General features: G+C 41.8%; 1 protein-coding gene across 3 annotated transcripts in view; it reads right to left on the bottom strand.

Moving 5' to 3' along the window:
- The window catches only part of LOC123757609 (kynurenine/alpha-aminoadipate aminotransferase, mitochondrial), a 221,862-nt gene that overhangs the window by 59,509 nt on the left and 134,410 nt on the right, over positions 1-27,943 (bottom strand). For all 3 annotated transcript variants that reach the window (XM_069326948.1, XM_045741417.2, XM_045741418.2), the window contains 3 exons: positions 26,350-26,539; positions 23,465-23,584; positions 23,079-23,228 (listed from right to left, as the gene is read on the bottom strand). In XM_069326948.1, coding sequence (XP_069183049.1) covers positions 23,079-23,228; positions 23,465-23,584; positions 26,350-26,539 — 460 coding nt within the window. The remainder of the gene's footprint in view (positions 1-23,078; positions 23,229-23,464; positions 23,585-26,349; positions 26,540-27,943) is intronic.

Genomic DNA, 27,943 nt, shown 5'->3' with positions numbered 1-27,943 from the left:
ATTCGTGATAAATAATTTCTGTGGTGAATGCGAGACGCGGGTTGGAGAGGGAAGAGACGCCATTGTTGAGGCTGGTGTTGCGGAGTAAGCAGCCAGCGTGCGTACTTGGACAGAGGAAAGTCGTGGCGTCAGAGTCTGAGACACGTGGCGTTGGGATTATCAGCAAAAATTACACTGATACCCAACTTATAACGAATAATTATTCTTCCACGTGCTCCATAGTGCTCGGTCAAACAATAACGCGTCGAGAATCAAGCCAAACTCTCAATTGTGGATTCCAAACTTCCACGATGTTGTGGATTCCAATCCACAACATCGTGGAAGTTTGAGACTGAGACACGATATCGGCAGACTTCAGCATTTACTGCGCTCATGCTAAGTATATTTTCTTTCTTGATGCATCATTAGAGATTGTATATTTCGTGGGTAGTCTGTCGTTACATAGCGGGACGACAATAAATCCAATGTTAGTACCGCATTAATATTCATTTTCTAATTTCATAAATTTTGAGATTTAAGTAGCCTAGTTCAATGCTACGTAATATCCTTTAAATTACAGCTCGTATGTGAGGAGTCAACGAGTCGTTAACTACATTCGTGTTATTCACCTCTAATGGCTTCTATGTGGAGATCCTGAGATCACGAGGACGAAGCACGAACGATGTCATAGAAATCGTCCTAAAGCTAAGACTTTTTGTACACATTTAATTATTCCAATTTATTATACAAATCCATAATATTATCATATCGAGTACTTACTATATGAATTTGGAGATTGGTGTGTTTACTTAGATGATTGCTCTTTAATTCTAACAATCATTAATATTCTCTATTTGGATTTACCAATTGATTCTATAATATTTTGGTCATAATATTCTTTACTCAACAATGAACTGGTGACGAACCACACTAGTTCCTAGACGTATATGAAGTTCTAGCAATACCCCCCCAATGTAGGTATTTGAGGCTCTGACTTTAGTTAATTAACCATACAGTCCATTATTTATTTAAGTGATTATTCTTTCTAATATTTATCCATAGACACTGGTTCTTCCTTGTGTTTCTAATGATCACTTTTTATTAGTTTCCCTCTTTTCTCAAATGTGGGTGATCCTTCGTTATTAAATTAAATAATTAATAATTGAGTCAAGCCCCAGGTATCCCACAATATGGTCCTTATCGAACCGGATACATACTAATTAGTAATAACTAATCACCGTGTGAAGTAGTTTAGACTAACCACATTTATTAATTGTGTCTACCGGCAGTGTATCTCATAGGTTAGCCTAATTCACACCAATTTATTTGCTACTTATACCTTATGTATAAGGTAGCACTCGTGGGACACAGTCCCACGAGTGCTACCCACAACACTTAGACCTATACCTCATACCGAGGTAAGAATCTTCAGGTCACCAGGAGCAACAGCTCATAACTTCTCTAATAATTCCTCACTAACATCAATTATGTGTTAACCATTTGGGCTATACAAATATTTCAATATACGGCTGTCAGCAGACTGTCCATTATAGCCTAAATTCAATCCATAATTACTGATTCACTCAAGTCAGTGAATTCATTAACATTTTAGGATCCAGTATACTAATACAAATTGTTGATCCCATACTAACTAATCATTACTAACCCTGATAACATTTTATTCCACAATTAGGAAGTACATTCAGGAGTTAAATATTATTTACGGCAGTAGAATACTTGCCAAACACAATTAATTCTCTTGTGTTCATTTAATTTCTTATACACATAATTTCTACCAGGTGTATATATTATATAAAATTACAAAATCCAAAAACATAGCACTATTTTATACATTACTGCACCACATTTATTGTAGTTATTATGCCAACCCAACAGAGGTAAGATATTTCAGACTGACACGGTACTAAGATTTGTACAAATTCAGTCTACACCATTAGCTGCATTATTAGGTAGGATTATTACCTAACTAGTACTGTTAGACAGTGCTGGTGCATTATTATTTTATGTAGTGCTGACCCGAATGGGTGGGATTAACCATTTATTGTGTAATTATATTTAATTATATATTTCTATGTACATCTTTGAGTGTTACTGTAAGTTCACTACCCATCCAAGGCTCATTTTGAAGAACTAAGCTAAGGAACACCTGTAGTGAGACCATGGTACCACTCAAATCTTAGTTGCTTATTATTAGGTAGGTAGCTAACCTCTAAATGAGGTAAATTACAATCAGCCTCAAGAAATATCAGGCTGTCAATAATTATACCTGCTCTACATAAAGGAGCAAGTACCATAGCTGTCCAAGTAGCTATATAAGCCCTATAAGGCTCAAATTTACAGCCAGAATGGGTACTCCTGCACAGTTAAGGAGAACCTGTATTGGCCTGAGAGGTCTTCAAAATCACCTATCAAGACTACTTGACAAATGTGACAACTGTTTAGGAACCAACTCAGTTGACTTCTTCGAGCTAAACATTTCCACAAAGGTGGCTAGCCAAAAATATGTCCAGGTGAAGGATATAATCGAGTCTTATAGGAACATACTCCTTAGCAGTAATACTGACCCAGACGAATTGCGTCTGATAGAAGCTGATCTTGCCGACTATGAAAATACAATTCAAAACAAGTTAGATCAATATAACAAAGTGCTTGCGACACAAAACGTTCCTGAGTGGATAGAACATTTTTGTAGTAGACCTACACCCGAGCAAGCACCCAGATCAGATGAAATACATGAGCTACCTCAAAATGAGGAGAATCCTCTAATCAATACTGATCACTATACAGGATCAACAACTGAAGTTCAACCTTCGATTTCTAACATCTCATCTAATACAACTTCACGTAATAATTTGTTTATAGAGTCTGATCAATTTTCAGACAGCTCTTCTCAATGTCCCCTGGATTCTATAAATTCAATGCATGAGGCTACTGAAGTAACTAGCTCCTCACAGGATCCCAGAGAAACAAGTGAAGCTGCAATAATCAGTGAATCTGAACCAGAAAATGATAAAGCTGCAGCAGCAGCCGAAGCTGTAATTAAAGCTGAGGCTAAGCAAGAAGCCTCGAGCAATACAAGTATTTTTTTTTCTTTTTATTTTTAAAACAGCAAGTACAGCGTATAGTAACCATATAAACAGGAAAGCACAGAATAACAAAGAACACAGAATAACAACAACACAGATAACAAGTAACACTGATCAACACAAAAGTGAAAACAAAGAATAACAGAAAACACATAAGAACACACACACACACACACACAAAAGCAGCACCACCCAGATGGGGCGTGCCAAAAGCGTCAGTAATTACAAAAGTGCACAAGGAGCACAATAAAACCAAGGGTAAATTATAAACAGGAATACACATACAAAGAAACACATACAAAAATAACACAAACGCAAAACACACGCACCATGCGCCACACCACACAACAGCAGACAACACACCACAGAAACGAGAACACAATAACAAACATGTTAATATAACACTGTAAATACAACATAGTAAGCAAATGCAGGAAAATAACAATGGAATACAACAAAGCAATACACAGCACAGTACATAAAATAAAGGAAACAGAACACATTAGCATTACATAGTAAAATAACATAGTAAAAAATAAAGGAATCGGTATAGTACAAACCGACATTGGAACATATAACACAGTAAAATGACACAGATAACAGAACAAAGTGTAAAAAAAGTATAAACACACAAACAAACAACACATGCCACCCATACAGGGCATGCCAACAGGAACCATAATGAAAAGCACATAACACAAGGCAGCAACGCAAAATGACAATGAACACAAGCATACAAAAAACACACAACAATGGAACACATACGAAACAAACACAGCCACCCAGCACACAAACCAGACCCCCACAGACAGAGGACGGCCAGCCACCAAGCAGAAAAAACATCCACACACCGGACACGTCAGGAGAGACAGACATGCCACACAACACCACAACACACCCATACCCACCCACACACAAACAAAACCCTGCCACACAAGGTAACCAAGCAAACGCCAGTACACACAAAACCCCAAAGACAAACAAACACAGACCCCTGAAACCCCCACCCACCAGAGGGAACCGAACCAAAGGAACACGCACAGACACACACACAACCACACCCACAGGAACCCACCACCTACAACAACGCAGCACCCCGGACATACTCGACCGTGAACCAAGCATCAAAAACCCTAGGAAAGGAGCGACGCAACCACCACATAGTATAAGACAGACGGCCTTTCAAAAAGCCCAAAATTCTCCCTACCCCATACCCCTCCATCCTACCAACCCATAAACAAAAAATATAGTCTGCTAACAACACCCCGAGCGTGTTACGCACCCGCCTGGAGCCCCGAGGGAACGAAAAAAACAAAAACCGCAAAAGGTCGACTTGCGACTGGACCACAAAAGGCTGCAATGACATCCCGCAACCACCCAACCAAACCCTGAACCCGCGCACAAAAATAAAAGGCGTGCAACTGAGTCTCACGTCTCCCACAATGAACACAACTATCAGAGGCGACCAAACCCAACATAAAGAGCCTCACATTCGTAGCCAAAGACTCATGCAAATATCGAAAAACCAACTCACGCGTCCGTGGCGCAATACACGGCCCACTCAACGCCTCCCACACATTCCCCCAGTCGAAACAAGGGTACAAACCCTCGACCCTGGGAGGCACCCGAGAGGCAAGCGTCCCATACACCTCCCGACAACCAAAAGAGACAAACCCAGGAAATCGACAAAGCGCCCGAAGGATCAAAACCACCCACGAATACACTGGAGGCGTATACATGGCCACCTCCCGGCAACGATCCAGATCAAGCAAAAAACTAAACCTCATAGAGCAGTAAAACAACCCCAAGGAACCCCAAACCCACCCCCTAACACCAAACTCCTCCGAACCGACCCCCAAAACAAAGCCAACGCCTTCACATAGACATCAGGAATACCAATTCCACCTTCTGACACCTTAAGACATAACGTAGATTGACGAACCGGATGATACCGGCCACACCACACATAACGATACACCAAACCCTCCAGAGCGCGAACCTTCCGCCGATCCAACGGAAAACACTGCGCAACAAACCAGACCCGCGGCAAAACCTTACAAGACACGACAATCGCCCGCTGGTAAATAGTCAGGGCCTGTTGCGACAACATCCCTACAGCTACGCCTATCCCCCCCGCGAAACTGCCTCCCAATTAAACTCCAAAGACTGCACATACGACCTGAACCACGTAATCCCCAGAACCCGAATGGACTGAACCACCAGAAACCACGAACCAGACCACACCAAACGAGAGGCCCAACCCCCCAACCCCAGAAGACAAGACTTTCCACGATTGACCAAAGCCCCTGTAGCCGACTCAAATTGAAGCACCAAATCCTGAACAGCAGGCACAGAACCCTCAGAGGCAACAAACAAGACCGTGTCGTCCGCATAACCACAAATCTTGAGGGACAAGCCATTCGGCAAACACGGTGAGACAACTGAACGACAAGCACTCACTGCGCGAACAAAGGGCTCCTGAAACAGAATATATAGAAGCATCGACAGAGGACACCCCTGTCGAACCGAACGCCGAATAGCGAAGGGAGCCCTAAGGAACTCATTGACACACACCCTACTACTACAACCAGCATACAACATCCGTATCCAGCCCACAAACTGGGGCGGGAAACCAAACCTCTCCAGGACCCGCAAAACAAATCCAATAGTCGCCCGCTGGTAAATAGTCAGGGCCTGTTGCGACAACATCCCTACAGCTACGCCTATCCCCCCCGCGAAACTGCCTCCCAATTAAACTCCAAAGACTGCACATACGACCTGAACCACGTAATCCCCAGAACCCGAATGGACTGAACCACCAGAAACCACGAACCAGACCACACCAAACGAGAGGCCCAACCCCCCAACCCCAGAAGACAAGACTTTCCACGATTGACCAAAGCCCCTGTAGCCGACTCAAATTGAAGCACCAAATCCTGAACAGCAGGCACAGAACCCTCAGAGGCAACAAACAAGACCGTGTCGTCCGCATAACCACAAATCTTGAGGGACAAGCCATTCGGCAAACACGGTGAGACAACTGAACGACAAGCACTCACTGCGCGAACAAAGGGCTCCTGAAACAGAATATATAGAAGCATCGACAGAGGACACCCCTGTCGAACCGAACGCCGAATAGCGAAGGGAGCCCTAAGGAACTCATTGACACACACCCTACTACTACAACCAGCATACAACATCCGTATCCAGCCCACAAACTGGGGCGGGAAACCAAACCTCTCCAGGACCCGCAAAACAAATCCAATTGGCACGCGATCAAAAGCCTTGGACCAATCCAGGCTTATCATGGCCGCGGGAACACCAGACTCCTCCACATAGAGGAGCAAATCCCAAAAAAGGGAATTGCATTGCACCAACGACCTACCCGGAACGCCACAAAACTGACCCCAAGAGATCACCGACCCCACAACCGAGCGCAAACGTCCAGCCAACAACTTGGAAATAATCTTGTAATCCACATTTAGCAACGTAATAGGCCGCCAATTTGCAAAAAAACGTAAGTCCCCCGGCTTCGGAAGAAGCCGCACAAGACCATCATTTTGCGAAACGGACAGAGACAAACTCCAAGACAAAACCGAACCACCTCCAAAAAATCGGCACCAAGCACATCCCAAAACTCGACATAGAACTCCATCGGAAACCCATCCGACCCTGGAACCTTACCACAATGAAAGGACCGCACAACCTCCCAAAGCTCCGAAGGGCTTACCTCCCGCACAAGACCCACACAATCCATACCCGACAACCCCGGTGTACAGTGTTGGAGGAAGGACTCCATCAACCCCTCATCTCCGGCAACCACCCCATACAAAGACTCCAATTCACCACGCACATAATGCAAAATCGCCCCCGTGTCCGACAAAACCGAACCGTCCGGCCGATGAAGACCTGCCAACAAAACAGAGGCACGCCCCACCCGTTCCTTCCGCAGTAAAAACTGCGAGAGCTTCTCACCACACAACCGTTCCTCCACCCCAGCCCGCACACGTACCCCCTCAGCCATCTCCTCCCTCAGCCCACAAATGAGATCCTTACACACCGTGATCTCCCGAAACCTATCTAAACCCTGATTCAGCAACCCATACAGGCGAAATAACCGTGCCTGCAAGACCCTCAACAGACCGAACCTTCCCGACGCCTCCCGCTTCGCCATTACCTGAAAAAACGACCGACATTCCACCTTAGCCCACTCCTACCACTCCAGGACCGAGGGAAAAGTCCCCTTCCGAGCGGCCAAAACAGCCCACCGGGCCCGGAACTGGGCACACACAACAGGGCATTTCAGCAACCCACAATTCAGTTTCCACCAGCCACGGCCAACCCACACCTGGCTGCGAATCCCCACCTGCAACACCACCATGCAATGGTCCGAGAACCCCACAGGAACCGTCTGCAACAAAAAAAACGAACCACCCCCAGTAGGCACGTAAAAACGATCAAGGCGAGAGCAAGCCCCACGCGAGATAAAAGTGTACTCCAAAGGACCCCCTTGCAACACGGCCGCATCCCGAAACCCACAACTCTTCAAGGTAGCAGTCAAAGCCGGCGAGATATTCGCTGGACGAAGACTATTGCTATCCCGCGGTGATGTAATACAATTAAAATCCCCCCCCCCCCCAAAAATCATCCCCCTCGTATCGTGCCGCAAAAAATGCAGCACATCACGGGAAAAGAAAACCTCCCGGTTCTGCCTCTGCGCCGCCCCAGATGGCGCGTACACATTTAAGAGAGACCTCAGACCCCAAAAAGGAGACCCGAACTAACAGCACCCGACCACCTTCGTCCATCTCCGTGTGAAGCACGGAAATCGGGGCCCGCTTAGAAAGCAGGATCAATGTACCTCCACGCAAGCCACGCGAAGGGTTTAACACCACCGTAAACCCCTCAGCCAACACATGTAACAACCCCACTTCCTGCACATTGTGCTCCTGCACAAAAGCCACCTCCACCCTCCACTCACGCAGCATCGACACCAGGCCCAATTGCACAGCCACAGAACGCAAACCATTCACATTCAGCGAAGCACATGTTAATTTAGGATCCATCAGGAAAAGAGATAAACCCTATCTAACCACAAAACCGTCATACCGGTCCGGCCGACACCCGGTGTACGGAAGCAGTAGCAGCCGCCACCGGGTTCCCAGGCGACGGAGACGCACTCCCCACAGGGGGGGGGGAAGGGCAGAGTCCTTCCGGGTGCTTCATCACAAGGCCGCGATCATCACTGCCACAGTCCCCCGGATCCACTACCGCCCACTCCGGGCTCCGTACCCCAGGGGACCCACATACGAGATCACCAGGAGGGTCCACAACACACCCTCCACTGCCCGGCACCGACGGGTCTACTACAGACACCGCCACACCCTCACCATCACCGACACTCGCATCAGGCTCTAACCTCCGCACCGAAGGCCCTCGGTCCCCGGAGCGACCACTCCTGTTCGTCTTCCGGCGCTTCGTCTGAGAGCCAGGTTGACCCTGGACAGCAGTGGTGGAAGGACGACGAGAGGGGCGACCCCCTTCCAAGAACTCATCTGCCTCCAAGGGTTCCACACCAAGGGCACCAGAATCTGGCGTGACATCCTCCACCGGCGACAAAACAGGGCCACGCCCCACCGAAGCATCAACATCGACGGCTATGGCAACCGGAGGCGGATGCACCTCCACATGCGTGACCACCGCACTACCACCTACACCAGGGGGGTCCACAGACATCGGACCCGACACGTCAGCACCAGTGGGGCGCACCGCACCCACAACGCCATCATCACCGGTAGGTGCAGGGGGAGGGTTCAACCCGGCAGGATCATCCCCCAGGTCCACAAGGCCATGTAGAGGCGGAAAATCCTCTTCTCGGAAGACACTGACCAACCGGACGGTGCCATTACGGCAACCAGCAGCCTGGTGTCCAGCCATACTGCACCGAAAACATGTGCGCTCTTGTCCCGCATAAAAGCACTGCACCTTGAACTCCAGCAGCACCATCGACGACGGGATCGCCTTCCTCAGCTTCATTGTAACCGTGCGGATACCCATCAGGACGCCACGAAGACGGCCAGACTTCAGCACATTCGCCCGACAGGCGAGAACACTCCCATATCCTCCTAAGAACCGGCGGAGAAGGCTCTCTGGGAACTCAAACGGCAGCCCCCGCACCACCACAAAAGTCACTGGAACAGACAAGTCCGTTACAGAAACCGTACCCGCCGCGCCAGGCAAAGGTACAGTACGCCCATCATACTTGTCGACCATATTCCGGTACACCACAGCGTCAGTCAGCTTAACCAAGGCCCGATGTTCCCCAGCCAGCTGCACACCACACACATCTGCAGGGTTGAGACCCAGCACATCCAGGAGAGCAACCTCCAACAATGAGTAGTTCACCTGACCAGAGAAGGCCAGCTCAACCGTATCCACACGTTTTATAGGCGGCATGGGCAACACCATTCCGCCGGCCCGCCAGGCCAGAGGCCACAAAAAAACGCCACCGGCTGTGTGTACGCCAAACGTCCAGGCAAGACTGAAGAGCGAATGTAAACAGAACCGCTCCGCACGGCTGCCAAACAGTCAATCCTCAATACAAGTAATGGTCATAATTACACACACCAGCCTTCTGGAGTAAGTGCTAACAATGAGAAGACTGTTATAAACCTTGTACACCAATTACTAGATATATCTCCACCAGAACAATCAGTTGACTCTTTACAAGCCTTTAGTTTTCAGCTTGAGTCACTGTTAAATTCCTTCAGTAAAGAGGTGGATCACCCAACTGCTGAGTGGATGACTAAAATTATCATCAAAAGAAAATTGTCTGGTGATACACTCAATAAGTTATATGTATACCAGAATGGTAATGTCCTGTCAAGACAGGATATATTTACAGGTTTGCGCAAGATGAGCAATCATACAGCAAACCAGGCACTTAATGCCTCTTCTGAATGTACCGAAACTGTACCCACATCAGTTTCCTTACCTGGACCTCCTAAAGTGACACTGTCACCAGGTAATAAGAGTACTAATAATCGATGTAATAACAATAAGTTAAACACTGATTCATCAGTAAGGCCCAAGAACCCCACAGGTGCTCCTAAGAGACCTAATAGTCCAAAGAGAACTCCCAATAACTCCACAGGTGCTCCTACGAAACCTAATAGTCCAAAGAGCACTCCCAAGAGCCCAATAATTGCTCCCCAGAGTACACCAAGTACTCACAAGAGAATAAATAACAAGCAAATGCAAGCAGCAAAACCATCTCAACCTGCAGGTACTGTTTTACCTAAACCGGTGACCCCTAAACGAGCTGTAGGATGGGGAATGTGCTTGTTTTGCAATCAAAAACATTCTCTATACAAATGTACCAATTATCCTAATAGAGACACGAGTCAGACAGTTACACAAATGTACTATGTGTCTCAAATCACATGATGTTAATAGCTGTGACACCCCACTGAACACCTGCAATAGGTGTAGAAGGGGCAAGCATCATGCTGCACTGTGCAAATTAGTTAGGACAAATTATGTCAATCCTAGAATAGGAGGTAGAGAATCTACACCAGTACAGTGCTGCAAGGTGCGAGATGTGTACAGCGTAATTTCACCAGCATCTCAAGTGGATGCAACTTTGCCTACTGCCCAACTTCAAGTAAAGAACAAAGGAGCCAAGATCACCACTCGTGGACTATTTGATCAAGGTTCCCAGAGAACTTTCATAACTCAGAGAGCGGCAGAGGCACTCAATTTACAACCAATCAGACAGGTAAAATTAAACTTTGTCAGGGTTCATGATAAATCGAGGAACCCATGAATACTCAGTAGTTCAACCGCTTGTACGACTAGGTAGTCATGTCAAGGCTGTCCAAGCCATTGTTGCAGATCAAATACCTTTTGACCTAAATATTAAGGGTCTGGGGTACACAGCCCACTTCCTGCAGGAACGTGAAATTAATTTGGCAAGACAACAAGTTAACGTCTGACCGCCTTAACAATGTGGATGTACTAGTAGGAGCAGACTACTATTACCAGTTCATAACTGGACATGTTAAACGATTGGGCATGAATATGCTCCAATCTGCAGGTGGCTACTTACTTACTGGTAAAGTTCTGAATGTGAACAAGCCTAAGCCTGCCAACAATAATAAATTAGTCAGCAGTAAATCAATTCTCCAGCAGCAAGCTAAAATGAGAAACACAGCTGAGTAATAAACTCAGATTGAATGTAGTACAATTAGTATTCGCCGAGATGGTTCATAGCTCTCAGTGGATAACCAGTGGTCCGTACCTAAACAAGTACAAGTCACAGTGACCAAGCCATTGAATCCACTGCAGACCTAGAATTATTCTCGACAAGTAATAATTGACCACACTCAGTCTCCCTAGGTAATTTTTTTTTGAGATATATACAAGAGTTGTTACATTCTTGTACAGCCACTAGTACGCGTAGCGTTTCGGGCAAGTCCTTAATCCTATGGTCCCTGGAATACGATCCCCTGCCGCGAAGAATCGTTTTTTCATCCAAGTACACATTTTACTGTTGCGTTAAACAGAGGCTGCAGTTAAGGAATTGCGCCCAGTAAATCCTCCCCGGCCAGGATACGAACCCATGACATAGCGCTCGCGGAACGCCAGGCGAGTGTCTTACCACTACACCACGGAGACTGCATTGATAATAATTAGACATAATTGATAATATTAGGCTAGAGAATCTAGCACTCAATGCTTCTAGCATTTTCTGAATTTAGCAATACTATGAAGTCATCAAGCAACTTCTATAATTATTAACTCACTGGGACTAAGGTCCAAAATACTTGCGCTTAAGGATTGCCAAGAAAACCTTATTAATACAATGTTTTCTGCACTAAGAGTTAGTGAAAATACTTGCATCAATTTTGTTTGGGTTGTTTTTCTTTCGTTTCTGCTTAATTATTGTAGGAGCGCAGCACGAACAAACTTGCAAACTTACCAATACGTAAGTGAGTCTCCAGAGAACTAATAACCCTTGAAACGTTTAGGTTGGGAAAATGTTATAAATTATCTTTGAATATGATTAATCGTAGCAGTAATTAAATTTCCAGCAACCTTAGGTTTCCCTTTGTTTAATGCATTATCATTAAATATCAGCATTTGTTAATTAACATGCTTAATGAGCTCAATATAGCTCACCTTTGAATTAACGTAATAATTGAGTGCTTTATTGTTCCCCATGCGAGTACGAGCTCAATATTGCTCGCCATGATAATTGAACGCTACAATACTCCACCTCGTTAATTCGAGTTCAATATAACTCACCCTGTTAACATGCTTAATGAGCTCAATATAGCTCCCCATGTTAACGAGCTCAATATAGCTCACCCTGTTAACTCTGTTAACGAGCTCAATATAGCTCACCATGTTCACGAGCTCAATATAGCTCGCCCTGTTAACTGTTAACGAGCTCAATATAGCTCACTCTGTTAACTGTTAATGAGCTCAATATAGCTCAACCTGTTCACGAGCTCAATACAGCTCCCAATGTTAATTTGAGTACATTTTTGCTCACAATTTAGCTAGAGTAACTCCACTAAGAATTAGTGAGTTATCACAATTAGCTTAGTCCTTTACTTAGGTAGGTTAGAAATTTAAACCATTTATTTAGGTAGATTTAGGGACTTTAGTTAGTGTCAACTGAGTACTAGCCTAGTCTGTACTCACAATTAATTACAGTTGACTATACTTAAAGAGACTGATTTAATAAACTCAATTTTCATTTAAAGGTTGAGGATGTATTTAATTTAATATGCACTGCCGTGCAGTAGTCATTCTGACTGATGATATAACTAAGCTGCTAACTAGCTAAATAGTGTAATATTAAAGAACTGAAAAGGTTTGTTCATTAAAATGAAGGAAGATTCTGAGTCGACAGTGAGATTAGTAGCCTAGTCATTCTGACTTATGAGCTAATTGAATTGCAGCTCATAGGCTTGACACTGTAAACTCAGTGTCAAGCCTATGAGCTGCAATTCAATTAGCTCATAAGTCAGAATGACTAGGCTACTAATCTCACTGTCGACTCAGAATCTTCCTTCATTTTAATGAACAAACCTTTTCAGTTCTTTAATATTACACTATTTAGCTAGTTAGCAGCTTAGTTATATCATCAGTCAGAATGACTACTGCACGGCAGTGCATATTAAATTAAATTTCATCATTTGATTTTGGGGTGATCATGATGCTGCATGATGTTATTGTCTAGTAACTCAATAGTTACAAGTCACAGCGACCCTAGACAGTGACCTTACTGTAGTGTCATAGTCTCCTTGATCTTAAATGACCCAATAATACTTCACTGTATAATAATGTAGAATACAACTTATACAATAATGTTATCAGTTCTTAGGAACTTTTTCTGAGTTTGCCTACAATTCAGCTACTACGTAATACATGTCACTGCGACCCTAGTTGTTGAGTTAATTGTAAGCTTTAGAGAGTTCCTGATTGCAGATAACTTAATCATTTAATATTTCAATGTTTAATCCTTAATTTGTTTGTATAGGTTATCAACTATAACATTATTTCATCTAGAGTATCTATGAGTTTACAAAACTTTAAGACTTAGTAACATAAACGTTAAATATCATAGCGACACCAGTCACAGAGTATATTGTAGGCTTTATTAGTCATTAACTTTAGATGATTCACAATAACATGTTCCATTCAACATGAATTCCTTTACAAGACTCAAATTTCTTGTATGTCCTTAACAATTACGGGACATCCGTTATGTGTGTACTAACATACTAACATACTAACATTAATACTAACTTCGGGATAGGTATGTCAGTACTCAACATTGCACTGCGACCCGAGAAATCTCCCCCCGGAGTTATGTTGGAAATTTCCAACACTAATACACTACTATTGTATTATAATATATCATTATTATTATATACTAACTACAGTAGTCACTAAATTTACTAACAGTAATGTTCACATAAACTAACCATTATATCTGCGTATTAACGCTAGAATTCTTACGAAATCAAGCACCAATATTGCGTCAGATTATATCTAGTTAAACACATTTATTGCCAATGTGCTAGAGAATTGAATGTGGTTCTCTAAAATCATCAGTATTCCGTGTGATAATTATTTACAGATAACATAACTCCCAAATAATTCTAAATCGAGAGTTTTTAGTTACAATTGTTATCAAGTAATAGTTTTTCTGTCACGCGGGAATGCCATGGAGAAAACTAAACTCTTCTCCATTTCCCGTTTACCACCATAAGACGAGAAAGCGATAATATTTAAATTCCTAGAATCACAACCCAGTCCTTATTAAAGTATTTCAACCACGATTGCGCGAAATAGTATTATTCGTGATAAATAATTTCTGTGGTGAATGCGAGACGCGGGTTGGAGAAGGAAGAGACGCCATTGTTGAGGCTGGTGTTGTGGAGTGAGCAGTCAGCGTGCGTACTTGGACAGAGGAAAGTCGTGGCGTCAGAGTCTGAGACATGTGGCGTTGGGATTATCAGCAAGAATTACACTGATACCCAACTTATAACGAATAATTATTCTTCCATGTGCTCCATAGTGCTCAGTCAAACAATAACGCGTCGAGAATCAAGCCAAACTCTCAATCACGTGTACAACATCGTGGAAGTTTGAGACTGAGACGCGATATCGGCAGACTTCAGCATTTACTGAGCTCAGTGTATTTTCTTTCTTGATGCATCATTAGAGATTGTATATTTCGTGGGTAGTCTGTCGTTACATAGCGGGACGACAATAAATCCAATGTTATTACCGCATTAATATTCATTTTCTAATTTCATAAATTTTGAGATTTAAGTAGCCTAGTTCAATGCTACGTAATATCCTTTAAATTACAGCTCGTATGTGAGGAGTCAACGAGTCGTTAACTACATTCGTGTTATTCACCTCTAATGGCTTCTATGTGGAGATCCTGAGATCACGAGGACGAAGCACGAACGATGTCATAGAAATCGTCTTAAAGCTAAGACTTTTTGTACACATTTAATTATTCCAATTTATTATACAAATCCATAATATTATCATATCGAGTACTTACTATATGAATTTGGAGATTGGTGTGTTTACTTAGATGATTGCTCTTTAATTCTAACAATCATTAATATTCTCTATTTGGATTTACCTATTGATTCTATAACATTTTGGTCATAATATTCTTTACTCAACAATGAACTGGTGACGAACCACACTAGTTCCTAGACGTATATGAAGTTCTAGCAATAATCCCCCAATGTAGGTGTTTGAGGCTCTGACTTTAGTTAATTAACCATACAGTCCATTATTTATTTAAGTGATTATTCTTTCTAATATTTATCCATAGACACTGGTTCTTCCATGTATAATAATAATAATAATAATTTTTATTTAGGCAAAGGTACATACATAAAGAGATTTTACAAAGTTTGTTGGCTTTATAGATAAGAGCTAGTACATACAATGCCTAAAGCCACTATTACGCAAAGCGTTTCGGGCAGGAAAAAACACTACTGACTAAAGCTTAAAACTAATGGGTAAAAAGAAAAAAATGCGTTGAGTACAAATAAAAATAGAGGTAAAAGAGGGAGGAACATTGTTGAAAAAACAGCACAAATACAATTACAAATTATTACAGAAAATTACATTAAAACAGCGTTGATTTGAAAAACAAAAAAAAACAAAAAACATACATGGGTTGACAATAGAGGGGTAAGGTAGGTTACAGGGAATTTATCAGGTATAGCTTCGTTTTTAACTTAAACTGGTTGAGAGAGGTACTGTCTTTAACATGGTTGGGAAGGTCATTCCACATTCTGGGCCCCTTGATTTGTAGAGCATTTCTGGTTTGATTAAGTCGTACTCTAGGAATATCAAAACTGTATTTATTTCTGGTGTGGTGCTCATGGGTTCTGTTACAACCTTCTATGAAGCTTTTGAGATCAGGATTGGCATTACAGTTTAGCGTTTTATATATGTATAGTACACATGAGAGAATGTGCAGTGACTTAATGTCTAACATATTCAGGGATTTGAGTAGGGGTACCGAGTGATGTCTGGGGCCAGAATTGGATATTGTCCTAATAGCAGCTTTGTGTTGAGTAATTAGATGACGTAAGTGATTTTGGGTAGTAGAGCCCCAAGCACAAATACCATAGTTGAGATATGGATAGATAAGGGAGTAATAGAGAGTCACCAGGGCAGGGCGTGGTACATAATATCTGATCTTAGAAAGAATGCCCACAGTTTTTGAAACTTTTTTTGATATGTTTAGAATGTGTCCCTGGAAATTCAGCTTGTGGTCAATGAGAATGCCAAGGAATTTGCCATCTAATTTGTTACAAATTTGGGTATTGTTTATTTTGAGATTTATTTGATTAGAGGATTTATTGCCAAACAGAATATAGAAAGTTTTGTCAATGTTAAGGGTGAGTTTGTTGGCAGTTAGCCACAGATGGACTTTATTTAGCTCAGTATTTACTGTGGCATTTAGAGCAAGGGGATCAGGACTGGAGTAAATGAAGGTTGTGTCGTCAGCAAATAGGATTGGTTTGAGGTGTTGGGAGGCATTTGGAAGGTCATTAATGTAGATGAGAAAGAGGAGAGGGCCAAGTATGCTGCCCTGGGGAACACCAATGTTGATGGGTAGGGTGGGAGAAATTGTATTATTCACAGAAACACATTGGAGCCTGTCAGTAAGGTAGGATTTGAGGTATTGTAGGGAGTGTCCTCTGACACCATAATGATGTAATTTAAGAAGAAGGTTTTGGTGGTTGACAGTATCAAAAGCTTTACGCAGGTCCACAAATAACCCAACAGGGAACTCATTTTTATCAAGAGCTGTATGAATCGAGTTAAGCATACTAATAAGTGCATCGTTAGTGCTTTTTTGGGCCTGAAGCCATATTGGCAAGGGCTAAGTATATTGAGTTTGGCTAGATATGAGTAAAGCTGCTTATAGATTAGTTTTTCAAAATTTTTTGACAAGTTTGGCAGGATTGATATAGGTCTGTAGTTGTTAACATCTGTGAGATCACCACATTTGTGGACAGGCGTTACTCTCGCTTTTTTTAGAATATCTGGAAAGGTTTGGAGTTCAAGTGACTAGTTGAAGAGCAAAGCAATAGCAGGGGCTAAAGATCTGGAGGCTTTTTTGTAGATTAAAGTTGGTATCTCCTCAAGGGCACCAGACTTGGTTTTAAGGGAAAGGATTATCTCATTGACGTCAATGGAATTAATAGGCTTTAGGTACAGAGACTGGGGATAGTTCCCTGTAAGATAGTCCTTAATGTCAGTACTGGAAGATGGAATATCATTAGCAAGGGATGAACCAATGGAAGAGAAGAACCTATTGAACTCAATAGCAGAATCAGAGGCTGAAAGCTGACCATCGTTATTAGACAGGAGAGTCGGTTTGTTATTTAAAGACTTCTTTGATCCCAATATTTGTGAAATTGTTCTCCATGTTTGTTTAATGTTGCTCTTTATTTGGGTAAATTTATCTTCGTAGTATTTAGTTTTGGCTCGTCTAATTATCTTAGATAGCAATAATGAGTAATTCTTTGAGAATTCTTTGGAGACAATTCCTAACCTATACTTTTTCTCAAGGTCATGTTTTTTATTAATAGATTTAAGTATTCCCTTTGTAAGCCAGGGATTGTTAAGCCTTTTGGTTGTGACTTGTTTTGTAAGCATAGGACAGTGGGTATTATAAAGGCTAAGAGTTTTTTGAAGAAAAGATTGAACTGCTAGGTTGATGTCCTCAATGTTACCTAACTCGGACTCCCAGTTGACATTATCAGTAGCAGTTATAAAATTGTCTATAGCAGTTTCATTGTGTAGTCTAAAACGTATCTCTCTTGACTCAAGAGGTGGTTTGCTAATGTTAGTTAAGAGAAATGTGGGGTAATGGTCTGTAGTGCTATCGGTGATTATACCTGAAGTAAGCGGAGAGGTTATATTTGTCCAGATGTGATCTAGAGTCGTGGCAGTGCTATCAGTGATTCTAGTAGGTCTAGTGATTAAGGGTATGAGGAAGCAGGAATTCATACAGTTGAGGAAGCTAACAGCAGTAGGGTGTTCTGGCTCGCAGAGGTCAATATTAAAGTCCCCTGCGATAATTAGGTGGTTTTTGTTCAGTCTGTTATCAAGTATTAGATTTCTAAGGTTTGAGTTGAATTCGGACACATCAGTGTTAGGAATTCTATAAACTGCACCCACAGACAGGATAGACTCGGCACCCTTGACTCTGAAGCTGGCGAAGATATACTCCCCATAGCAGTCTCTAGTTCTAATTTCTTTTAAGCATGTTAGATCTTGGTGGTAGTAAAGAGCAGTGCCACCACCTCTCTGAAGTTGACGACAGTTGTGGATTGCTGAGTAGTTTGGCATGTTAAAGAGTTGAGTAGTATCATCTTTCAACCATGTTTCAGTAAGTATAATAAAAGAGAATTTGTTGTCAATAGCTTCAATCAAGGCACTAACATCATCGAAGTGTTTACCTAGGGATCTAACGTTCAAATTGATTACAGAGATATTGTGACTATGAGTTAATACATTGTTTACATCATGTGCTGCAAAATATCTGCAATTTAGATCATTAAAGTGATTATTGTCATAGATAGTGGATAAGAGGTTAAGTTCTGGGTCTATACTTGACTGCATAAAAAAAGCTGATTGCAGGAAAAACAAGAAAAACAAAAAGAAATAAATGTACACAATACTGTACCAAACAAACACAAAAGGGGCTTACAGGGGTACAATGGAGTAAGGGAGTATGGCTAGGCTAGGAAACCTAGGTAATGAATGAGATTAAAGAAAAAAACATATAAACATGGACTATACAAAACACAAGATATAGATATACAAAACAAAAATATAAACAAGACTAAGCAATACAAAAAATTGAGCAAAAATGAAAAATGAGGTAGATTGCTTACAGGTACTCTCAGGTACACTGTAAGTAACAATAGACAGAAAATATATATCAATATAGAAAAGAATGTCACAATACAATAAGATAAGCAATTACATGAACAGATGAAAAATAAATCTGCTGTAAAATAGGAAGTAATTATAGCAAAACACAATATAATAATATAACAATACAATAAGAGCTTACAAAGTATTGAGTCTGCTAAATTAGAGAATAATTATGGCAAGACACAACAATAAATGCAAGCAAACAAGGAATTGAAACAATTAGAGGTAGAATTAAGGTCACTAGATAGCCATGGAGGATACACAAGTTTGGCGGAGAGAACAAAAAATCAGTAGAGACTGTCAAGATGAATATATAAAAAAATTTGACAAATGATAATTGTAAAGTAAAATAATCTTAAAGATAATAAACTTATAAACTTGTTTTAACTTATAATTAGTATGAACTTAATTAAAAGAACAAAAATGAGATCAATAATTGATTTCAAAAAATGACATAGATCAATACAAATAAATTTAAAATATAAATGGAATAGGGTAAGATTAGATTTAAGAGTAAAATTTTACAATGAAACTGAGGTAGATGCTTGCATAAGTGCATGGAGACTTGATGGATTATTTAGGAAATTATATGAATAGGAGAACATCAGGTAAATGGTAAGGCAGAGACAGCACCTTAGACAAAGTTAGATTAAGTTAGGTTAGGCTCAGGCACTGAAAGAGTTATTTTAAGTAGTGGCATTGGTCGGGTTCAGGTTTTCAGATATACCACAATCACTTAAGAAGGCCAGGAGTTGTTGGTCACATTTTATTTCATATCTTTTTCCTGTAGCTTCTTTCTTCGCAAAAATCGTACCATTCCTTGTGTAGCACTGCTTGATAAGACCAGGGTTTTGTTTGCGAATTTGGCGCAGCCTGTAGAGGAGGGATCCACGCTGCTTTGTAATACACTCATTTATATAGAGGTTGGTTTTTTGCTGAGCAGCTGTTTGTATGAGGTCAAACTTCGCAGAGGGATTTGCAAGTTTGATGAGCATTCTCCTGTTACGGGGATTGTTTTTATATATCCTAATAGGCGATTTGATTTGAACATTGACACTGATCTTTGAATTAATTAGGGTGTTGGCTATGTTACAGCAATCCTCACCTTGTTGTTCAACAGGTAGATCAGTAGAGCTAATTATCAGGGAGTCATGAAGTTGTTTTTTTTTTTTGTTTTTTTTTTTGAGAAATATACAAGAGTTGTTACATTCTTGTACAGCCACTAGTACGCGTAGCGTTTCGGGCAAGTCCTTAATCCTATGGTCCCTGGAATACGATCCCCTGCCGCGAAGAATCGTTTTTTCATCCAAGTACACATTTTACTGTTGCGTTAAACAGAGGCTACAGTTAAGGAATTGCGCCCAGTAAATCCTCCCCGGCCAGGATACGAACCCATGACATAGCGCTCGCGGAACGCCAGGCGAGTGTCTTACCACTACACCACGGAGACTGCAAGTTGCTTGCTCTTGGTCATCTTTGGAAGCCGCCTGGTGAGTCTGAAGGAGATTGATCTGTTTTTCCAGCTTTTTAAGGAGGTCACTTTGAGCTGTGAGGGTTTCCTCGGCCTGAATCTTACGTATTTGATCCATTGCATCATTTGCAACAGTTTGTATGTTGAGAATTTCTTGGTTGTTGTTCATCGACGATTTAAGGAGGCGGTCTATGGTATGTTGTTGTCGGGTGACTGTGTCTTGGAGGGCCAAAATAGCTTCTGATTGCATTTTCACAAGGTTGTGCAGTTTCTGGAGCCATGGATTACTTCGGAGAGGTTTGAAGTTTAAACAGGGAGCCATAGATTGAGTGAATTCTAAAGCTAGAGATCCGAGGTGAGTTGAAGGGGGGGGAGTGAGGAGGGGGAGCGGATGCTGTGTTTACAAACATCGGCGAGGGTTGCGGCGTTGCCAGTGTTTCATTCAGAACTCTAGGAGTAATGGAACCAGAGCGAGAGGCACCCCTACCTTGCTTGTTGTTATGTTTGGGCATGTTTTTGACGAATAGATTCTTGGTAGCGTTTCTAAAGGTAGATACTTGGTGAATTATAGTAGGGATGACTAGCGTATAGGGAACACTTGGCAGAAGGGTCATGTGTTTCTAATGATCCATTTTTATTAGTTTCCCTCTTTTCTCAAAAGTGGGTGGTCCTTCGTTATTAAATTAAATAATTGAGTCAAGCCCCAGGTATCCCACAGGACTGCATTTATTATGCAGTTCCTGTGGCGCAGTGGTAACACACTCGCCCCGCACTTCGCAAGTGATTTGGCCTGGGTTCATATCCTGGCTAGGGAGGCTTGACTAGGCACCAATCTTTCACTGAATGTTCACCTAGCAGTGAATGGGTACCTGGTTAAATGATTTGACAGATCATATTCTGGGAAAAATTAAGATTAAGGACCTGCCCAAAACGCTATGCGTGCTAATGGCTGTACAGGAATGTATGAACTCTTGTAATGTAAGAACTATAAATAAATAAAATAAAATAAATGAATATCTGGTTACAACTTATAAACAAATAAGCATTACTATGGAACTAGTCTAACTATAAGGACAGAAACATTAACAGGACTTTTGTCCCCACTGTAGCCATCCCATGTATGGTATCCAATATTAACACTGCTTACTCTCCTACTGCCCAGTTCTCTGAGTATCTTAGCTAACTCCTACAGATTCGTAATTTAGTGTGTTGGGTATGCCACATTGTCATGACATCTTGTACGCTCATTCAGATGTCATTTTTAACCACTTACTACAGTTCAAAACCTCTGTCCAGAGCATTTACAAGCTATATAGAGAACTAGATTAAACTATCATGTAAGAGAACTAGATAAGAATATAAATTAAGAGAACTAGATAAAGCTATTCTCTAAGAGAATTAGATAAGAATAAGAGAATTGTCTAAGAAAACTAGATAAAACTGTCCATTAAGAGAACTGCATAAAACTATCCTCTAATAAAACTTAGTAAACAGTCCTTGTGGCGTAGTGATAACAAACTCGTCCCGCCCTTCACAAGCAATTTGGCCTGGGTTCATATCCTGGATATTCTGGAGGATTGACTAGGTGCCAAACTTTAACTGTATGCCTCTATTAACCCAACAGTGAATGGGCACCTGGTTGTTAAACGATTTGGCGGGTTGTATTCCAGGGAAAATTAAGATTAAAGAATAGCCCGAAGTGCTATTGGCTTTTCAAGAATGTAAGAAGTCTTGTATATAAGAAAAACTAGATAAGACTATCCTCTAAGAGAACTACATATTACTATCCTCTAGGGGAATTAGATATTTATTTATTTATTTATTTATTTATTTATATATATACAAGAAGGTACATTGGGTTTGTGAGAATACATTGGATAGTACAGTATTTACATTCTTGTAAAGCCACTAGTACGCACAGCGTTTCTGGCAGGTCCTTAATCTAGCAGATAATTTTAAGTAGGTAATTTCAATCAGAATTGATAAATGATAAAGATACATTACAAGAGAAAAATGAGATGAGAGAGATAAGTAAGTATATTAAAGCACATTGTTATATTAAAGCTCTAATTGATTACATTGACAGCTTGATTAGTAATTTAATTAAGGTTAATAGACACCATACAGCAGATTGACAGCACATATAAGACAGCAATGATCACAATGGTAAAGATGTTCAGATTAGATAAGACTATCCTCTAGGAGAATTAGATAAGACTATCCTCTAGGAGAACTACATAAGACTATCCTCTAGGAGAATTAGATAAGACTATCCTCTAGGAGAATTAGATAAGACTATCCTCTAAGAGAACTACATATTACTATCCTCTAGGGGAATTAGATAAGACTATCCTCTAGGAGAATTAGATAAGACTATCCTCTAGGAGAACTACATAAGACTATCCTCTAAGAGAAAGAGATCACAGAGGAACAAAATAGTAACTAAAAACGAAATTTCGTACCAAATGTTTCCATAATGTTCTGCAAAATATTTATATAGTGTATTGTCTTACCTCGTACTCATCATACTGAAGGAAGAAGTAAGGGTCATCTTCCAGGATAATAAGATCATAATCATGGGCAATGTCATAAATCTCTTGACGACGTGTCATATCCATGGTAGTGCCCGTTGGGTTGTTGCCGTTCGGGACCACGTATAAAGCCTAAAACAATGTGATCCAAGAATACAAATCATTAATAGCAACTGGAATTGCCAGCAATAATTTTCAAGAACCTATACTATATACTGTGCAGAAATAAAGTACTGTATGACTAAATACTGTATACAAGTACTGTATAGTACAGTGCAACAAGTGTTATTCTTTACTATGGAGCACCTACTAAAACAAATGATGACCTCATCCAATGAAGTTTTATTGACGTGATACAGTATTCTCACCTTAGGCACTCCATTGGTTCCCCTCTCAACAGCCTGCGTCAATGCTGCTCTAAGAATGTCTGGCTTCATACCGTGAGCATCATCTTCTATAGCCAGGTACTGAAGGTCCATACCTGACAACTGTGTGTGCCACCACTTGTTATTACATAATAACAAAGGTCATATTCAATAAATGAATAACTTTCAAGTGTTGCAACAATACAATTCTGCATATTTGCATAAAAAAGCTTGTCTCTGTGGAACTGTCTACCTCTGCTCTAAAGGTGATGATGCTCCATTTTTTATAAATGCTTAAATATGTCTAGTGATCAGATTGAGGGTTTAGGGATCTTTAAATAATATGAATTGCACACATGAATGGGCTTAAGAAAGGCCACTACTGAGTATAATACACACTGGTTTACTTTACCACTGACAAAATGCTAGGCTTCTACTTCATATACCAGGATGCTAGAGATGATTTTCATATTTCCTTTTGCTTCTTTAAATCTATTTTCATAGCAGGGAGGTTTAGCTCTTATTAATATATTAGAATTGAAGAACATCATTTTAAAAAGTTCTTAGGTGGCTATACCAGTAATATATTGTTTCATAATCATTTTTTTATAATAATGACTTTTTAAACTTTGACAATTATTTGTTTGGTAAGGAAAGGAGAGTGTGTGTTGAATACAACACACATCTGAACTAAATAATGTATTTGATATACATATATTCTGATATCTTTCTCAATAAAATCTTGTCACTATAGAAATTTTAGACGTTATTAAGATATCAGATGTTGAATGTATATCATACATATAACAATACAATCATACATACAAATAATACATTATTTAATTAAAACACCATTGAATGAAATGAAACGCTGATGTGTATATACTAGACCGTGGCAACAGTCAATCGATGAATTTCTAGGCCTACCGGAAACTAGAGCAAGAACCTGGCCACCCTCAGAGAGGCACGAGGAGCAATGGCCTACGACACCCCCGTGTAGTTGGAAGCACTCTATGTCTACCATCTACCAGGACAGGCACTCAGAAAGGTAGGAATTTCAAAACAAACTACAGTTGGTTAAAAATTGCAAACTGAAAGCCAAACTAGCAAGCAGAACTCCCCAATCAAAAACAAGCAAACAAGCATAACGTCACCACAGCCACCGCGCTGCTGCCTGCGCAACTTCCCCCCTCCCCGTAAGGGGGAGCCCCAGACCCCCCTCGTGCTGGCTACCCAACCTCAGTTCAGAGGCTGAATATAAAAAATGCGAAAAAACACCGACCGGTGGGGAGGGGGGTCTTACCCAGAAAATGGAGTTTCATTACATTCAACGCTAGTTTTCTGTGGGAGAGCCCCTTCAGCTCCTCGGAGTTATCTAACCAAAGCTAAAGGAAAAGAGGGACTTAACCGGGAGGCAGCCACCACTCGCTCCTCAACATCCTGTCGCTTGCAGAATAGTCGATCTGCGAGCGACACAAACCCTCTGAAGTAAATGTCACACCGCCGCGAACTCCTGCACCGTGCTGTGAGCCCGACGGAAGGATGGACCCCACCAACCCTGGCTGGCCTGGTAAGCACTAGTCACATAGCCCCAGCTGAGAGACGACGCATCCGTGAACACATCGAGTGAGGGCTCAGGAAGGCACCACCGCACTGAACTCCGAAAAACCCGAAGACGAAGCCAGCGATGCAGCAGCCATTGCAAGGTCCCTGTGGTCTGAACCCGGTGATTGTGAGAGCGGCGGAATGGACGTCCGTTCTAGAACAGCCATTGAAGCCAGGTCCGATCCGACTGGTAGACCTGCATGGTGAAGTTCAGATTCCCGTGCAGTTGCTCGAACAACCGACGAGTGACCCCGGTGCCCTCCAAAAACAGCCGAAGGTGGGACTGCAGCTACAACAAAACCGCCGGAGGGAGAGACTAGCTTCGGCTTGCAGGCTTGTTATTAGGATTGACTGCTCTTCGATTACCGGCATTTAGATTTCAAGTATCTGGGCAATAACCTGATCCATGGGATATCAGTGAAGCACCCTGTCCTCTAAATAAAGACCCAAAGTCCATTCCATGCACCTGCCAAACCCCCTCTATTTATGAATGAAAAACGGTTTACACACCACTCACAACTGATGACGTCTGCACACTTCCGGAATAAGTGCTTCGTCATGAACAACTGACGAATTTTGTTTAAACCAAAATGCTGTAAATTCTTCACCCGCATACTACATATACAAATAATAACCAACAGAACCTAACCAATGCCTACATATGTACAATTTGATAGTATAAAAATTTATTAACTTATATTTGAGAAAATTCCTGTTTTGAATGAACAACATGTTAAAATTTATGAAAGCGACTTTGGAGTCGACCGCTGGATGGAACTCAACCAGTTCTCATGGTCTGAGAACTGGTTAAGTGAAGCGCTTGAAGTCGAAATAATAGCCGGCAGCCCATTTAAGGTGTTCCAAGTGTTGGCTAAATTGTGGCATGGCCCGTGTCGAACATACCATGGGCCAGTGTAAATGTGAAAGGAAAGGGAATAAGAAAGAAATTTACAAATGTGTTAGAGGCACATAGATCCTGATAATGCTGATCTTGCCTAAATCCTGATGATTTAGGCAGCTACCACAATTGCTGGGAATTATTAATTAAACAAGAAAAATTTGTACAGTATAGTAATTGAGCTGTTTACTGTAACATATTACCGGTAACACATGACAGGTCATGTCACAAATATGCATCCAGAGTGTCAATAGCTGACGTATCAAAGTATAACTTCCAAACAAGAACGCTTATTAAGGACACATTTTAACTGCAGAATTATTGGGAAGAGTCTACTTTAGTAAAACTACTTTGTACTTTAGTATAGTGGGAAGAGTCTACTTACCATACAGAGGACGTCGGAGTAACAGGGGTTTGAAAGAACGATGAAGTCCCCAGGGTTGAGCAACATCTCAAAGGCCATAGACAAGCCTGCCTGACACCCAACTGTAACTAACAAGTCACATTTTTCCCATTGTGGTGGAGAGTGAAACTGCTTTGTCATAGCTTTGAGTTGCTTCACCAGAGGTATATACCTGTATGTATAAAAACAAAACATTTTGTCATGTATGAAAGACACAGACTGAAACTGAAAAATATTGCTATAAAATATAAATATAATAATTAGGACATGCAACGAAACATATGCATCTGCATGTATATGTTTCAAAGATAATAAAACGCCAATTTTTGGGCAAGCCCCAGAGGCTGACTGAAGCTCTTGGACTGATATTAGTTAAATTAGTCTGGGGCTTGTCACATGGAGTTCTGCCTACTGGGAACCATGAGCCAGAACCTGACTTCATCTAGAGAGGAACAGGAAGCATTGACCTATGAAACTTCACTCTTCGAGAGTATATTCATGTTTGCCATCGACCGGGGTTAGGCAAACAGAAAAGAAGGCGCCCCAAAACAAACCCTAGAGACAAACAAAACAAACATTTTGGTAGAAAATTGCAACCCAAAACCGAACAGAAACCAAGAACTCCCGCCAAGAAAAACAAGGTAACAAGCAAATCAGAACAGCCATTGTCATAAAACAGACATGCCGCTTGTTTGTGCCACCCCCACACCCCTCTCCCGGCCGAGCTGGCCGTGCACTTACCAGTTCGGAAACTGAGCAAATGGAATAAAAACCGCTGACCGGAGGAAGTGAGCCTCCAGGGAGCCACCCAGCGTTTCATTACATTCAACGCTGGTTTTCTGTGGGGATATCCTGAAGTATCTAGGTATTCTGAAGCTAGATACCCAAAGATAAGTAAAAGAGGGACTTACCAGGGGAGGTGGGAGCACTGAATGCCTCATGACAAAGACAGGACAACTGGCTGCAAACGATACCCCAAGGCCACACAAGACCACTGAGGGCCTACCTTACCTTGAGGTGCTTCCGGGGCTTAGCGTCCTCGCGGCCCGGTCGTCGACCAGGCCTTCTGGTTGCCGGACTGATCAACCAGGCTGTTGGACGCGGCTGCTCGCAGCCTGACGTATGAGTCACAGCCTGGTTGATCAGGTATCCTTTGGAGGTGCTTATTCAGTTCTCTCTTGAACACTGTGAGGGGTCGGCCAGTTATGCCCCTTATGTGTAGTTGTAACATAACATGTTACAGTTGGGCATGTAACATTCACGAGATAACGAGCAGCCAGGACCCTGTTCGACATCCAAAACCGTTGTGCCCGAATGTCAGCCCAAGACATGTTCCCAAAGACAGAAGCAAAAGCTGCAAACTTCCAAACAACATGAGCTTGAGGGAAGACCTCAGGCTGGTTAGACTTGATAACCCTGTGGACGACCTGAGAGACTCGAACCCTGGAACAGGGAACGAGGGAAATCGGATCCACCCAAAGCGCGTCCCCGGACACAGAAGTTGAGGCGCGCAGGTAACAGTGAAGAGCCGCAACCGGACTCAAAACATGATGCACCTCCGGCCTGACCAACCAAG

This window comes from Procambarus clarkii, chromosome 19 (assembly GCF_040958095.1).
Source record: "Procambarus clarkii isolate CNS0578487 chromosome 19, FALCON_Pclarkii_2.0, whole genome shotgun sequence".
Taxonomy (NCBI): domain Eukaryota; kingdom Metazoa; phylum Arthropoda; class Malacostraca; order Decapoda; family Cambaridae; genus Procambarus; species Procambarus clarkii.
Note: the sequence above shows the minus strand (reverse complement) of the source record. Positions and strands in the feature narration are given on the sequence as shown.